General features: G+C 39.5%; 1 protein-coding gene across 1 annotated transcript in view; it reads left to right on the forward strand.

Moving 5' to 3' along the window:
- The window catches only part of LOC149217951 (Inosine triphosphate pyrophosphatase family protein), a 143,123-nt gene that overhangs the window by 50,295 nt on the left and 74,427 nt on the right, over positions 1–18,401 (forward strand). The window contains exons 2-6 of the mRNA XM_089391454.1: positions 7,528–7,592; positions 7,892–7,955; positions 8,090–8,099; positions 8,624–8,655; positions 8,776–8,888. Of these exons, the coding sequence (XP_089247580.1) occupies positions 7,528–7,592; positions 7,892–7,955; positions 8,090–8,099; positions 8,624–8,655; positions 8,776–8,888 (284 nt within the window). The remainder of the gene's footprint in view (positions 1–7,527; positions 7,593–7,891; positions 7,956–8,089; positions 8,100–8,623; positions 8,656–8,775; positions 8,889–18,401) is intronic.

Raw genomic sequence — 18,401 nt, forward strand, 5'->3', positions numbered from 1 at the left:
AAGTTGTTCAACTCATGATTAAACTCTTCACTCTTGAACTGCAAAATAATGATCCTCTTGCTCTTGCATCTGAAGTAAAGTCTATAATGCATGATATCAAATCCACTAAGGTTGAATTGGATATTCCTCTTATTGCTTTTCTCAAGGCACTTTATCCTACTTACTCCAATTATCTTGAATCATTGCAAGCAAATGGAAATCTCAAAGATATAACCTTTGACTCTCTTGTGAAAAAGTTTGCTGAAAGAGAGAAAGCTTTTGGAAAGAAGACAGCGCCTGAATCTTTTGAAGAGGCTATGTGCCTTGCTCATAAAGAAAAGCATCCTGCTCAAGATTCTACAAGAGGAAGAGGTGGTCGAAGAGGAAGAGGAAGATATTTCAGAGGCAAGGGGGGCAGACATTCTCAAGGAGAAAAGGCAGATTTGCACTGCATACGCTGCAAAAGAAATGGATCACATGATGCCTCTACATGCAAGCTACCATGGGACAAAATTGAGCAGAAAAGAAACCAACAAAAAGGTAAAACTGATGATACAGACAAAGGTAAAGCACCTGAATCCGCTCACTATGTTGTGGCACAATGTAACATTGGAGTAAATGAAGATTTATTTAATGCTTCACTTGCTTCTTGGAAAAATGATTGGTTGCTTGATTCAGGAGCAACCTGCCACATGACTCATAGAAAAGATTTTTTTGAAGATTTCACTGACAATGTTGATGGAGCAGTATACTTTGCAGACCAATCAAAAATCAAGCCATCAGGGCTTGGCACAATCAGGCTTAAACTGCCTGGTCTTCCAGACTTTCTTCTGCATCATGTTCTATATCTCCCACAGCTGAAGAGAAACTTGTTGTCCTTGGTCCACATCCGCCAGCAAGGTCACTCCATTCATATGTTTGATGGCAAGCTTGAGGTAAGAAAAGCATCTGACCACTCACTTGTCATGAGGGGAATAGAAGAAGAAAGGCTTCTCAAGCTGCAAGGAACCTCTGCTCATGCACAACATTTCTCATACAATTCTCATCATGAAGAAGGTACACTTCCATCAAGTTTATTATGGCATGCTAGATTTGGACATTTGAACTATGACAGCCTCCGCTTGTTGAAGAAAAATGGTGTTGCTGGTTTGCCTACAATTCCTAGGAAACTTAAGCAATGTGATGCTTGCATTCTAGGAAAGCATAGCAAACAGTCTTTTCATGATTAACATTCAAGAGCACACAGAAAACTTGAACTCATCCATTCAGATTTATGTGGTCCAATGCCTGTTCCTTCTGCAAATGGAAATAAATATATCATGACATTTATTGATGACTACACCAAAATGTGTTGGGTTTATTTATTGAAGAACAAATCTGATGCTTTTCAAACATTCAAGAATTTTCATAAATGGATTGAAAATGATGCACAGTCTATTCGCACTGATAATGGAAAAGAATACACATCAAATGAATTTGAAAACTATCTTCGCCAACATGGGATCAAACATCAAACAACTGTGCCTTATAATCCCCAACAGAATGGTGTAGCTGAAAGAATGAATAGGACAATCTTAAATATGGTACGATCCATGCTCTTCTTCAAAAATGTAAAGATAATGTTTTGTGCTGATGCTGTTCTATGTGCTGCATATATAAAGAATAGATGTCCATCTAATGCTATTAGAAACAAGACTCCTTATGAAATGTGGTATGGACATGTTCCTTCGGTAAAACATCTCAAGGTCTTTGGTTCCACATGTTATGCCTTGATACCAAAGGTACATAGAAACAAACTTGGTGCTAGAAGTCGTAAGTGTATCTTCCTGGGGTATTCAAACACCTCCAAAGCATACCACCTCTATGATGAAGTAAATAAGAAGTTTGTTGTATCTAGAGATGTAATTTTCCTTGAATCATCCAAAACTGACAATGTTGTTGAGCGGCAACTTGATCGCTTGGATAGATTCGCAAAAGCAAAATCATTTCAAGAATTTGATAATCAGATTCCACATCTTGAAGGGGGGATTCCTATACTAGATCAACATGTGGAATCTTTTTCTGAAGAACACTCTCCCTCGCATGAAACTCCAACAACAGATGATACTTTAAGTGATGTAATTGATAGAATTGGGAGACTCAATCTTGATTCAGTCCCAACTCAATCAACGGAGCAGCCTGGACCATCTGAGAAAGGTCCCCCAAAGTGGCTGACAAAGACACTTGAAAGTGTTCATCCTGATGAAGTTGGAAAGACAGGAACCAGAAATTCAAACCGACAAAATGGAGGTGATGTAGATGACTCTAATTCACCTGTTGATATGGATGTTTCTTATGATTGTGAATTGAACTTGTCTATAGATTTTGAACCAACTTCCTTCAAAGAAGCTGCTTCTCAGGATGAGTGGAAAGAAGCGATGCAAAAGGAGTATGATGCCCTCATAAAAAACGGCACTTGGACGCTGGTTGATCCTCCATTAGGAACCAAACCAATTGGCTGCAAGTGGGTCTACAAGAACAAGTATAAAGCTGATGGCTCACTTGACAAGCACAAAGCTAGGCTTGTGGCAAAAGGTTTTGCACAGAAGGAAGGGGTCAATTATGAGGAGACTTTTGCCCCCACAGCGAAATGGGCTACCATCTGGACACTCTTTGCATTAACGGCTCAGAACGGTTGGAAAGTCCATCAAATGGATGTAAAAACTGCTTTCTTGAATGGAGATCTAAAAGAGAATGTTTTTATGTCCCAGCCTGAAGGATTTGCTGTGAAAGGACATGAACGTAAAGTATGCAAACTTGTGAAGTCCTTGGATGGCCTCAAACAAGCACCGTGAGCCTGGTATGAAAAACTAACTGAGCATCTTCTGAAACTCAATTTCAAACATTTTGATCTTGATGATGCAACTTTATTTGTCAAGAAAGTTTGCAAAACAGTTGTATATCTTGTGGTATATGTAGATGATCTTTGATGACAGGTAACAATGAAAGCTACATTGCATCCATAAAGAAGGAATTGGGGAAAAGTTTTGAAATGACTGATTTGGGCTATGTTCATTACTATCTTGGCATTGAAGTAACCCAACATCCAAAGTCCATATTTCTTTCTCAAAAGAAATACATTGGAGATCTGTTGAACAGGTTTGGCATGACAGAGTGCAATCCTCTTACTACTCCAATGGAACAAAACTTAAAGCTCACATCTATTGAAGGAAAAGAATTTGAGGATGCAACAAAGTATAGACAGCTTGTAAGAAGTCTCAACTACTTAATTACTACCAGACCAGACATTTCATTCGCTGTTGGAATCCTCTCCAGGTTTATGCAAAAGCCTTGTGAGGGACATTGGTCTGTTGCAAAAAGAGTTCTAAGGTACTTGAAGGGAACTCAAGACTTTGGAATCAAGTATACACAGGTGGACGACTTCAGCTTGATTGGATACTCTGATTCAGACTTCGATGGAGACAAAGAAACTGGGGTATCAACTTCAGGATATGCTATGAGTCTTGGATCAGGAGCTGTCTCCTGGAGATCACGCAAACAATCAGTTCCAACAGATTCCACAACAGAAGCAGAATACGTGGCAGCAGCTGAAGCAACAAAAGAAATTGTGTGGCTCAGGAAAATTCTTGAAGATTTGCAGGTAAAACAAGTACAATCAACTCCACTCATGATTGACAATACCTCTGCAATAAAGTTGGCCAAGAACCCAAAGTTCCATGATCGAACGAAGCACATCAATACTAAATATCATCTAATTCGACATCATGTTGAGGCCAAAACAATCCATCTCCGTCATTGTTCCACAAATGAGCAAATTGCAGACATCTTCACCAAAGCGCTTGGAAGAGAAAAGCTTGAACGATTCAGAATGATGCTTGGACTCACCAACATCCCTTCAGATTAAGGGGGGGAATGTTGACACCTAATCCTTGTGATTGGGTGAATTTATGTAAATAGATAAATAGGAAATATGAACAGTCATCGGGAGACGAACTGAACAGTCTCTCCCTCATGTATATAATGAAGACCTACCTGATGGAATAGAACACACGAATCATTTTTTCCTTATGGAGTTACTGCCTGGTTTGACAATTTTGATCACTAGTGGCAGTATGCAAATACTGACTCTAACATATCTCTAGACAAAAATCAAAGGAGGAGGACGAAGTGCCGGGGAACGAAGTGCTGAAAGGAGGAAGCCTATGTGCCGAGGAACAAAGTGCAGAAAGGAGGAGAGGGCTTGACTTGTGCTTGGAGGATATTCTAGTCAAGGGTCTAGGGTTTGGCATTGATCAATAGAAGCTTCAATAAGAGAAATTCACTCAAGGGTTTTCCTCTCAAGAGAAGAGAGGTTTTGGCCCTGACACAGAGCCAACATCTTGTGTTCTTGTTTTTATGTTTTGGTAGCAGTTTGATGAAGTACACACACATGCACTAATAAGAAGAAGAAGAAAATAAGCTAACAAGGAAAAGTAAAAATACTTCACAAATTGTTATCTAGTAACGAAGAATCACACTACACTACTTTGCCCTAGATTCTTCAACATGCTCAAAAAAATAACCTGCAATAGAAACTGTCTCAAAAGACCCTTCTTCCTGCCTTCGTTTAGCTGCCTCAGTCCTGCGCATATTTCAGAGGGATATATCTTGATGTGATAGCCCATTGGATGTGTCTTGAGTTTGGAGGATGCCCATATATATACAAGTAGACATGACGTTTTGTCCTTAAGGCAGTGAAGCCAACCTTGACACATGGAGGCAAAATCAAATTTCAAATTTTAAATTTTTCTCGCAAGTCATGCCTTATAGAATTCCTTTTGAATAAAAAATATTCTTTTCTTATCCAAATTTGGTGATCTTTAGGTCGATTTTGGTCCTCTCGAAAAGAGGAATTCAGTGCCACAATAATCTTCCTCAAAGAAGTAGACCAATGTGGAATTTGGCCCTAGTTGCCAATTTTAACACTCTGCAAATCAACAAAATTGTCAGTGGTCTCCAATTTAGGTATACAATCATTTAACTAAATTATTTATCAATGTAAGTTGTGCCCCTTGCAAGTCAGTAGAATGACCTTCAACAACAAACAAAACAATGGGTACATGATAACCTTCTTGCAAATCAATGGTAGAGTGACCTACACTTGGAAAAGGATTCTCACCATATCCAGGTGTTGATCTAATTGATCTCATATCAAGCTCAATTTGAATCAATATTATCAGAACTAGATCGGTCATCGAACTGATAGACCCTCCAGATCGAGAATCGGTAAAAAAACTGGACCAAAAAACTGGTCAACCAAAAACACATAAAATATCTAAATTTTAAAGAAAAGCATATATATTCATGTGCATCCATATGAATCCAAACCATTTATACACAAATAAGCTAAAGTTCTCATTTACATAGCATGTAAAGATGCACATAACTAAAATAACACCGAGTGCGATCCATCTTTGAACCGAAGATACATCAAAAAATAAGCCCTAGATGGCCTCCAACATCCAAAAAATGTCATGCTACAACAAATACTTACATATCATCAAAATCTTTGCCTATATTGGGGTCTTCGTCATCAATATCACCCTCTAAGCATTAAAATAAGATAGAAAATGCATGTCAATTCAAGATTTTGTTTGAGTGATGGGTACATTTTTAGTAGGATCATGATAGAGGAGTTTGACAACCAATGCCACTAACATCAAGGTACATAGAGGGCTTGGTGCTCTTGATTAAATACTAGTTCCATACCCTCGTACATGACAAAATCCAATGGAAATGTTGCGATTCCCCCAATCATGAAAAACTGTTAAGTTTGCTAGATTTTGAGTGGGATCTAAAATTCTACTTTCTCCATATGAAATCCAATGAGTTTGGAACCACTCTCAAACACCCTGAGTCATTTCATGGTAATGTTAAAAATTTAAGTTCATCCTTTTACTTTAAGAATTTAACATTACCATGAATTGCATAGCAATAATAGGGTCATAGGCTTGAATATTAGGCACCTATTGTGGGCCGATAGCCAGCTAAGAGAAAAATTAAAAAAAATTAAAGAAAAAAAGCAAAACAGGCCCCACGTGTTTCATTGTACGTGGCTTTACTGAACTGACGGCCGGTTTGGTGAAAATGGCTGGTTCAGTGCTAAACTGGACGGTTTGTTACAGAACCAGCCAGTTCGGTACTGAACTGGCCAAAAACGGTTCAGGAGGCTGGTCCGAACCAGTTTTGCCCTCCAACCGGTTGGACCAGCCGGTTGAGACTGGTTTGGTCTGCTTCTGATAACACTGATTTGAACAACAATACCTTCGCGACTCTTTCCAAGTCCTCCACTTGTATAACCTGTTTGGCACAACAACTGGGACCCAATACCTTTGGTATATATATCGATAATTTGTTTCCCCACATTGGCTCAAGAAGGAGCTCTGATATGACCTGCAGTAAACCTTAATAGATGAATTAAAGCCCTTGAGTTTCAGAATTAAAAGATGCATTAGCAAGAGATTAAATGGCAAGATATTGAGAACACTCTTAAGGTAGGGTAACACCATTAATTACTTCTTCTGGAAGGAATAACTGTGCAAGCAATGTTTGTTACAAATTACAATACAATCTCCAACATATCCAATGCAATGAAACTAATGTGTATATATACTCTCTCATGAGTATTCCTAGGGGCCTATATCCACTACCACTTGTTATTACATTTATTACCCACCAACTACCTCATGGGCCTATTTATTACTCATCAACTACCTAGTAGGCTGTATTCCATGATTATGGCCATATTACATTTATTGTTCCTGTAGATACCTCCCTAGGTACCTAATATTACATTACACTGGTTACTTGGGCAGTATTCTCTCCAATAGTTGTCAGCTCAGTTCTTGTGTGTAGCAGAAGAGATGCCTTGAGTGTGAACAGCAGCAAGCCTTCAGCAGGCACAGCAGTTAGAGGAAGATACTGCAGCATGTGTGTGCCATCCATGAATTTCTTCCAGCTGTAACTATCATTACAAAATAAGAATGGTACCTGATTTTCTATTTATGAGTTACTTTTCCAGTTTTATGAAAAAAACACGTAGGTGGATTTCTAGTTTCAGTGAGATAGGGCACTGATCCTGAGGAGAGCACAAGGGTGAGGTGCATTTGTAGCGTACACCAGTCTAGTGCAGTAACCAGTTCTCTAGGAGGCCAGTGCGTGCATGTATTCATGCTTGCTGGGCACTCTAACCTAGGCTCTTAGGGTTAGGTTATTTTTAGTACACAATCCTATCCTCCTCTGTAAAGGGAGCCAGGGTCTCTATTGTTATTCATTCTCTTTTCAGAGTAAGTGTGCATACAATTTTCTTTTATAGATTATAAAGGAGAAGATGCAATTTTTGTGCTACAAGTTTCTGTTATTGGCTGTAAGTAGATTTGAGTGAGCTTATGTTATTACAGATCTAGCAAAACAAGCAGTTTTGAGAGTTTATTAGTTTTCCAACTTTCTAGGGTTTCTAGTTTGCAGGTCTGTTTATTATGTACTGAAACTTAACAGCTTTGCTTACAGTGCCTGAATTACAGGGAGAGCCCGGAGACATTTCAAAGGAAAAGGCTCGTCTTGCATCACAACAGGTCTGCGTTATCCCTTTTTATTCTCAATTATCTAATGCATTCATAAAAATGAGAGAATATTACCATATGACTAAAATAGTAAAATGATACTTCATTTCAGTTGTATAGTTTACATATCACTTTTACATTGCAACTCAACAACTTCCATACTGTCATTCTGTATTTGTTTCATGAGGATATTCTTAGGATGTATTATTTGCCTTATGGAAGATAATGGATCTGTGCTTTACTGTTTACTGCATTGAATTTGTACATATTTCACTAATATGCTTGACAATATCCGGTTGACTTTCTGAAAGATAAACGGCCCAGTCCTTGTGGAAGATACTTGCCTCTGTTTCAATGCACTGAAAGGTCTTCCAGGTAAGATCATACCATTTATTCCATAGTTTATGCAATACAGTGGCAGGATTTAGATTTGTTCAAGAGCTTAAAGTTACTGCACTGCCATACCAATATCGTTTTTAATCTGATAATGTTGTCATTTTGTCTTACAGGCCCTTACATGTAAGTTCTCAAGTCGAAATCCAAGAATTTCCACCCCAAGAGTGCTGTTAGAGGCTTAGAGCTTTTGTAGTGCCATCATTTCTGATTGCAGGGGTGATCATCATTAGTTTTTACTATTGTTAGATGCAACTCTTATTGATTATAATTCATTTTGATCCTCCAAAGTTTAAACCTTACTCCATGTAAATTTCTGAATCATGATGCTGTAGTTTGTTTGTGATAATTACCAGAAGAGCAATGGCTTATAACTTTTGTTTGTGCTGTTTTCCAGGGGAGTAATTTTGATGTCATTTTGTAAACTTCCAGTTGCCAGTTAATGTTCCCTTAGGTTTACTATGCTTAGATGACTTCTAAGAGTTCATATATATCCATGTATTCCAGTATATTTGTTTGCTTGATTTCTTTATTTTCTGTATCATTTATCATTTTTGTTCATATATATCCATGTATTCCAGTATATTTGATGTTCTGAAAGTACACATTACAGAATGTACTGACACAAAACTGTATGTGGATGAATGCAGAAAGTGGTTTCTGGAGAAGATTGGTCATGAAGGTAATTTCTGGGCACGCAATCACGGCATGGTTTTATATAGTTTTTCCTTTTCCTTGTGTTTTATGTTTGATTTTAGTGGTGCACATGTTATGTGGAATTTCTGAAAGTTATTCATTTCAGGTCTGAACAATTTGCTTGTGGCTTATGAAGACAAATCCGCTTATGCTCAGTGTATCTTTTCCCTAGCTCTTGGGCCAGATTCTGAACCATTGACTTTTGTTGGAAGAACTGAGGTATATTTGGATTAGTGTTTAGCCAATACTCAAGTACATCAAGCTAGTCTAGAAAGAAGTAAATACTTTTTACTTTTTTAATGGGCATTGTCATGAAATATATTTTGTATTTTCTTTGTGCCACTACCATTCTCACAAGTGTCCTGAATTTCTTATATATATATATATTTCCCCCTTTAGAAGTGATTCATTGTAGTATCCTTGCAGTTTGAGAAGTTTTCTGATAATTGTATATTGCCTGTGTTCTTGATATGTATGAGCAACTCCATAGTCATCATTGATTCATAAATAGTTATTTTCCTGGCATGATTGAGATCAATTTGTGTCATTTTCAGCTGCTAATGTACATGTAGGATGGGTGGTGCATTGCTGTGCTATCATTATCTTAAATTGACGGGTAGTGTAATCTCTTAGACACTCCCTAGAGGAAAAATCCTAACCTCACTCATGGGAAAGCCTATGGGTCCTATCAAGTGAATCACTACCTGTTACTTATGTGATTCACTCCACTCTTTAGGCTTGGAAAATTCCAAAGCCAAGTAGGGAATCTGTAAACTAATCGTAAGTTTGATTGTTGATGTAGGGACGAAATTTATCCTAGGATTAGTGCACTCAACTAACTCACTTAAAGGTGCAAGTCCTAAAATCTTGGTAGCAAGAAAATTTTCCAAGGGGAAAGCCCAAAACCCAAATTGATATCTTGAATATGAGCATTAGTACAAGAGCACAAGAATGTGAGTTGTTTACCCAGTGGATATCACAAGTTTAAACCTTAGCTTTATCAATGCTTGCCAGATACCTTTTGAGATAACATTAGATAAGGTAATTTTATTAATGTCCAATGAATGATCATAAATAGGTCAATGGGACTGAAGGATACAACTAGTACGACTACAATGTGGGAGTGCAAACACAACTCTTAGAAAATGCCAAACTAAATCTAGGATAAAATGAAGTAAAGAAGGATACAATAATAGGACTACTTCATAAACATGTATATAACTGGATCATGTAGAAGGCTAAGTGAATAAGTCCAGGGCTGGAGGTTGATGATGTCAAGAATGCCCGAGTCTGATAGCTGATGGCGAAGGGGCGACAATGCTGCTGGCTTGCTATCGGAGTCCTTTGGATCCAACAAGGAGTCTTCCTGCATGATCCTGGGGGGATGTAGGAGTGAGGGCGTAGATAATTTTTTATTATCAAGAATGATGTTCAATATGGGAATCATGAAATCCTTGTAATACTAATGATTGTATTTATGCCAAAACTTTGAAAATTATCATTTTGACATATTGAGGAGCAGTGCACTTTTGAAGAGCATCAGTGCACTTGTGAAGAGTATTAATCACATTAGCCCAATGAGATATCAAGGGAAGAAATTCAGACATATACTTAATAACCAAATTTGGAAACATTCCATATGTGAGTTTGTAATATCCCTTATCATTAATTGCTAAGAATTTAGGGTTTTGACTAAAAAATTAGGGCCTTCATTTTTACTTAAGAATCACCACAAAATTGGCTCAAAATTTACATAATGAAATTCACCAGTGATCAAATTAAAATATAAACCTAGGAATGGAAATTACGACAACTCAGGTACTTAATTTATTAATTGGAATTCTTGGAGGAATTTTTACATAAACAACTGAGATGAAACTTGGCAATCTGTTTGCCCTGAATGTAGCTCGACTCTTGTTCAAAGAGCATAGCGGCCCTGAGTAATTCGGCCCTTGATTAACAAACCAACCACAAGGATTGGGGATTTAGCCTCCTACAGGAATATTGTAATGAACAAAGTTCGTATACTCAGAGAAATGCTCTGATGCCAATGTAACGAACAAAGTTTGTATACTTAGAGGAATGCTCTGATACCAATGTAACGAACAAAGTTCGTATACTCAGATGAATGCTCTGATACCAATGTAATGAACAAGTTTCATTATAGCAGCAAGTTAAACACTCCAAAAGACTTGGAATATGTAGATCTCCATTGAAGATACAAGAATATATATTAAAATGTATGAATGAGAATGATATTACAAATGAGAGTGAGGGCTTGCTTATATACCCTAGGCAGGTGTCCCTTTATGTGTTGATTTGGGGTAGCATCGGATGTGCTCTAGCCACGAAAATTGGTGGAGAGGCTAAGGCACATGAGATATCCAATACCCAGAAAGGGTTTGGGTAGATTCTAAACAGTTTGGGAGATATTAAAATAATTAATATTTTTAATGGAGTCCCTAAGTCTAAACTTAGGGAAAATAAAATATTAATGTGAATTAATATAAAACTGTGTTAGAATGGGTCAAAAGTCATGGATCAAGCCAGATCTAATCTTAGCCATTGATTAGGGACTTAATCTCGGCCGTTGATTTGTCAACGAGAAAAATATAAGAGGGTTGAGGGTCACTTGGAGAACACGCCAAGAGATCAAGATTTCGACTTTCTGGGGCTGGGTTTGCTGATAAATTTGAGAGAGTGATCAGAGTTGCAGCTGAGGGGCAGTGAATAAAGAAGCAGAGAGGCAGAGATAGCACTGGGAGGATCAACGCAGTAGCCGGAGGGAGGGACACAGCACCAGCCAAGGGTTCACGTAGAGCCAGCCAGGGCTCATGCAAAGGCAGCCAGGGCTCACGCAGAGGCAGCCAGGAGCTGCGCAGTGCCTCAGAGGGACAGCGTAGGTGTCGCAGAGGGCTAGAGGACTGACGCAGTGCCTCTAGAGGCCGACACAGGTCAAGCCAAAGTGACGCTGGGCTAACGCTGGGCCAGAGAGAGGCTGACGCAGTCCCTAGAGGCTGATGCTAGGGTTTCGTGGGGCAGATTGGAGCTGTGGAGTTTTCGGAGTGTTTATTTGGGGTTTCAACGAGAATATCTGCTTCTGAGTAGAGAGGTACTATTGCTGAGATTTTTCTCTGTTAGGTGAGCCGGATTTGGCACCCAGATTGTATTATGAAACTGCTTAATAAATCAAACTCTCAAATAGCTACATCGGTTTTCCCGCATTGGGTTTTTCCAGGGACATTAGTCCAAAAACAACTGTGTCACTTGTGTGCTTGTTTTTGTTTCCTTCAGTTGATGATCTGTAATGTGTTGAGCATGTACTTGTATTTATTTCCAGTATTTACATGGTAAATAACTTGTTAATTAACAGAACAAGTAGGTAGGAATAAATTAGTAAAGTGCATGAAGGGTTTCTAATGAGTCAGACTTAGAAATTCCAACATTATGAACGATCATGTCCTTTAGGGACATACCTCTCCATTAACTAATTACTAATTAATCATTATTTATGATGTGTTATTATTATTTATATCTATATTTTATTCATAACAAATCTGAGCTTGATGCTAATAACTCTGGCCTCCTCTGCTCATACAATTTGGTCCAAACAAACTGCTTGATTTGGCCCAACAACACAATCGATTCTCGTCAACACACAACTTGGCCTCCTATAGTTGCCTTTGGCCCCTTGCCAGTCATAATGAATTTAGCCGCCAACTAATTCGACTCTCTCGTCAACTAGTGACTCACAATTTCAGCCGCCAGTTGATCCGACTCTCCTGTCAACAGGTGACTCGCATTCGACCCTTTGCCAACGTACTAAATTCAGCCCAAAGAGACACTTGACTTGACCAACAACACAATTGGAAAACGACTTGGCCTGCAATCGTAATGAATTCTGCCACTGCTCATGCACAACTAATCCGACTTTGACAAATTAAGCGATTCGACCCTTGCGAGATAACGTGGCCCCTTCGATTCAAATCTTCCTCTTCAATCGATCGTTGCACCAAATTGGGTTTGGCCCCTACATGCAAGGAATTCAGTCTCGGAAAACTGCATTGGCCTAATTCGACCCTTTAGACTCAACGATCTCAGCCTAGGAAGATAGCTTGCTCGATCCTCTATTACGTCAACCAATTTACGATCCAAACAATATGACAATTTTGGGCCCAATCTGCTATTGAAATGGTTGCTCGACCTTAGCTAATATACTGAAAATTGTCAAACTTGGCCTTTGTGGTTTTACAACCTTGATCTCAACAAATTTAGTGAGCTTGGCCTTGTAAGTTCAACCATCTGATAAGCTCAACATAATAAGAAACTTGGCCTCCTAAATCAATCTTCAACCTACAAATCAATGATTTGGCTCTGGCAAATGTGATATTGGCTAAGGTGTGTCTTTCAACACCGAAACCGACAATCATCAGTTAGGGTGTGCCTTTCAACACCGAAACTGGAAATTATTATGGTTTCCCCTTTGCTTGGATGCTCCTGGAGCTCCTTGTCAATTGTCCTCGATAGTTTCTTCTTATGCCCTCCCTCAATCTGCTTCACACTTTTAATAATCATTTCCTCCTTCGAACCTCCTTCGAAAACCATGGGTAATACCATGGGTCACTTAATTTCCCGAAAGTGACTTTTTACCCCTTTTGTTTAATTATTATTTATCTTATTATGGTGACCCCTTTATTTTCCTTGCCAATAGCCCATGAGATCTAGATAGGCTATGACTCAACCTCCTTTTTGCTTCTAAGGGTCAAAAGAGAATAGTACAATCCTCCCTTCCTAAAATTTGCTTGTCCTCAAGCAAATTCCATCCAATACTAGGATACCAAACAAGCTGGCTGAAAGCTTTGGCAACAATTTTTTGGGTTGTCTCAAGATTGCCCAATCCAATAGTGCTACTACGTGTCATCATGCCATGAAGCAACCCCTATAACCTCGCTCCCATAAAAACTCTTGGCGAGGTTGAAGAGCATAACTCTTCATGATGGCCAATCTACTTCACTATTTTGCTATATTTTTGGTGGATCTGCTATTGCTATTTTAAAAAGAGTGACTATGTTGTCTTAGGAAACCAACTGGCCTTACGGAGATGAACGAGTGTATTGCAAAGATCATGGTGGTTTGCTGATCTATTCGTCTCACAATACCCTTACTCCATTGGTTCTTCCTTATCATCTAATCCTCCTTGTCCCACTGTCGCTGTTTGGCGCTACTAGTTACTCCTCTTAGTTGTGGATGCCCTTCCTGTTTGGTCTCGCACCACCTTCCTGAGCACTCTTGATTTACTACTACTGATCTCTCAACACGGTTAAACTCTATTTGAGTCATCACACTTGACCTTGGCTACAAATTTCCTCCATCTGAGTTGGACTGGGGGCTAATATGCTAAGTATCTTGTGACGACATCATTTTCTCTTGCCTAGTTTTGCCTGCCATTTGTTTGAGTGTAGCAATCTTTGGGGGATCATGAGTCATGCCTCTCAAGATTACCCTCCGACCTCCTTTCATATTGAATCCCATCTCCATGGTCTGATAGTTTTTCCAACGCTTCCCTATAGTGATAAGCCATTGGACACCCAATACTACATTGAAATTTGACAACTTTACCATGCAGAAATCGTCAATCATAGTGTAGTTTCCCACCTTCAATTTGACTTTTTGGATTTTCTGATTGCATGCCATGATGAAATCACTGATCATCTCCACTTTAAATCCTCCAAAGTCCCTTGTTGGGATGCCTCTTCTAGCTATTAATGCGGAGTCAATAAAATTGTGGGTTGACCCAATCATCGACCAGGATAGTGTCCTGATGCCTTTGTATTGTACCTTTGACTCTGAAAGTGCTGTAGCTAGGAGCTCTTGAAAGTGTGGCTATGGTGTCGCTTTCCGCTTTTGTTCGTGGCTACTCCTCTTCTGAACTAGAATGTCTGCCATTCTGCACTGGTCCTGTTTCTTCTCCCTCACTTTCAGAGTGCACTTCAACATAGTGCACTTTCCCCTTTCCCTTACATTTGTGCCCTGGTTCACAAGGCTCCTTGTAGCTATAACAAAGATTGTTTCGTCGTAACTCATCTCAAGTTCCTGGATCCAACCTGCTTCTTCTGGTCTCCTCTCGGGGAGTTATCTTATCTTTAGCCTGTTGAAGAGGTAGGGGTTTGGGAGGTGCTTTACTTTTAGGCACTGTATCCTCCATATCCCTCATCATGGAAATGGCCTCCTGTGGTGTTCTAGGCAATGTTCCACTAAGACTTCGGTGTGGGGTATATGTGGACCAATTCCTCTCTGCTGCAGAGGAACTAGCAATCTAAGACAATAAGTGAATAGCAAGTTGTTGGATCTTTGGAGCATTATCCCCATGCATGGTCCACCAACCAATGGGGTCAGTCTGGCCTAAATTATTGCGATCTTCCCTTGCATTAGGCTTGTTGAAGGGACCATTGAGACTTGCAAATTGCATCCATTGTCTCCTAATTGTTTTCCCTTCTTCTGAACTATACATCTTTGTAATGGCAACTCAAAATCCCTTTTTGACCTCTGGATCTTCAATGGGAAGAATTCTACCAATACTTGCCACATACTATTTTGGTTTGGGTGCATACGCTACCATGTGCAAAGGTGTATTCATTCGATCCCACCTACGCTGAATAATGGGTCGAATATAAACCCTAAGGAAGGATCTTTCTCACGAATGGCCACCCTTACTTGATCCAACATACTATCAAAGGTCTCATAGATTTCTCCAAGAGTAGGAGAATTTGTGTCAGTGTAGCGAATGACCTCAACTACAGGACGTATGAGTGACACCAAATAACCACAATCTGTCCACCAATCATTTTTTTTTAAAGAAACAAGTAGCATTTTCATTATATAGACTGGAAAAGGGCCAAGTCTCGTACAAGATTCAAAATTGTGCTTTCTGCAATTTTCATCAATTTACATTGGATAGGGACCTTCTTGCTACTGACATTATTTACATATAGTCTTATAGCATAACTATAACTGCAGTCTCTCCAGAAAACACCACTATATTCTATACATCGACATAGCATATATATAAGATTAAAACAAAATCTTTCAGCTGCTACCAGTCTCGGCTTCTTCACCTGCAGGTTCATCCACAAAAGTGGTCAATTCCTCCATGACATCCTCTTCTTCATGTAGGGCTCGCACATCAGCGACAACCTCAGCACCAACAACGTTGATGACCATAGCTTCCCCAACCCCGAAAACTTCCTTTAAGACCCCGACAGTCGCAGTTTCCACCTTAATTTCGATGTTGTCGACCTTCTTTTGAACGCTCAACACATCTATACACAGGCCTTCCATAGTCTTCTGCAATAATTCCAAATATTTACCCAATCCAGATAATTGAGCATAGATAACAACCATATTTTCGTTAATTTCCTTAACGATATCCTTTATAACTTGTTTACAGGAATTCTCCACCAAGTTCTCAATGCTTCCACCACTGCCATGACCAGACCCCGAGCTACCAAACCTTGAACCTCCCCCACTGCCATTACGCGCGGAGGCCATCTTTGCAGCAATATGCCTTTGAACAATAACAATATTTTGATTAACTGACCGGAGCCAACTACAATATATAATAACCTGTTCAATCCCAACATTCCTCCCGATCTTATCCTTCATAAATGCAAGACGATTCAGAGTCTTATCAATGCAAATTCCCTCCATATTTTCCACCACTATAAATAACCAGGATCGTAATGTGATGGTACCTTCTTCCCCGGGTGGTATAGCTATATTACATATCTCGGTGAGTAACTGAAACCTCAATGCCCACCTGTCCTCGTACATGATCTGCATTCCAACGACACCACACCTGTGCCTTAACTCGCAACCTACCAACCCTGCTTCCATAGCACTGTGAAGGGACCTTAGGGAGCTAGCCATCTTAACTACCAACTTAATTCTTTGACGACTCGTACCTCCGCTGTACATCGCCGACCTGTTGCCACTGCTCGGGGGATGTGACATGAGGAATTGTTTTGATTTATATACAGGCTACCTTGTTCTAACATCACACCTGCGTTGGCCTGACCATCTGCCATATGGTTATTGGCACGCAACACGTGGAACAAGTATACCTTATCAATTTTTTTTAACAAAATAGATAATCCCTGCCATGGTTGAGGAGGTTTCTTCATCGAGGAGATTGGCATTCTCGAGGAGCTTTACACATTTTTGGATAATCATCATGGAGTCACCAACTATAGACAATATTTTGATACCATTGGCCAAACTCACAATTTCTGCACCAATCATTATCCAATATCTGAATCCTGATTTTATTCCCTTCCTCTGTCTTGGATTCCGCCCATCTGTTCCAATCTGGAGTCACAACCATGGCCTGCAATGCTGACTGCACTTCCAACATCCTCTCTAATAAAAGAAAACAACTAGCATATTTGGTATCAGTAGGCTTGAGGAATTCCTTTCTCGCATGAGACCTGTACATGGCTAAAGAGGTGTGGTGATTGCAAATAAGCATCTGCACATTTCTTGTAGCTGTCACCAAGTTAGATACACACTCAATTTTGCCAATGTCTTTCAATGCATTATTGAGCGCATGCACACAACAAGGGGTCCAGAAAATATGTCTGTATTTACTTTGAATCATTAATCCTGCTGATCTACACACTGTTGCTGCATTTGTCACAACCTGTACAACATTTGTAGAGCCAACCTCCTCTATAGCATCACGAAGAAGCTCAAATTGGAAAGCTACATCCTTGCGCTTTCCAGAACAATCAATAGCTCTAAGAAAAAAAGGCCCCTCTCGGCAAGTAACTATGATGTTGATAAGTGGACGTTTGGCAATGTTTGTCCACCCATCCATAACAATAGAACAACCTTCCCTCACCCATGTCTGCCTCAGATTTTCCTTTTGCACATTAATATTGGCCACTTGCCTTTCTAATATCATTGTCCTCAACTTATGTTCATCTGGGGCCACATATGAGGGTCCTGTTGCTGCAATTGCCTTAACCATCTCCTTATAGTAAGGAGAACCACTAACATGGAAAGGATTGCCATTGGAAAAAAGAAATTTGCCAATGGCATCATCTGTATCATCACGGTTCAAGTTACCATACATCCCAGCAAGAGTTGGTCCCACTGCACAAGAACGGGAACCCTTAGTCCCAAACGGAGATGTTGGAGACATATTTTTCATTTGTTTTAATTTTCTTTTGGAGCTTGTCACTTCATCAATATTTTGATGAGCTTGGGCCATGGAATTTTTACTTGAGAAGGTGCTCTTTGCATCCTCAAGAGCTCTGATTTTTGCAGTATGGTTAATTTTGTACATATATGAACCCCTTTGCCACCTAGACCCAAAATATGCATCTTGATCGGACTATAACTCCCAACCCAAGAATGACAACAAGCATTGCATTTCCAATGGTGTGTCCCACCTTTTTGTTTTCCTGGTTTTGGTTGGGTTGAAGGGCCAACGATTTTGGTAACACATAACAAAATAGGGTTGCTTGGATTAAATGTCCCATTTGCATATTCTGCCAATGACTTTGATGGGGTTATAGTTGCACTGGGAGAAACACTAGCTGCGCTACTGCCATGGGTTTCATTCATTGTCAATGGGATTTCAGTTCCAAGTGGACTTTCTATTTGAGAATCATATTCACTATCACTGTCAGTGGCACTATGGCTGCTCATGCTGTTGTGATCAGTCATTTTGCA

Source organism: Pinus tabuliformis, chromosome 1_1 (assembly GCF_031772625.1).
Source record: "Pinus tabuliformis cultivar Carrire ecotype Pingquan chromosome 1_1, CPIR1, whole genome shotgun sequence".
NCBI lineage: Eukaryota > Viridiplantae > Streptophyta > Pinopsida > Pinales > Pinaceae > Pinus > Pinus tabuliformis.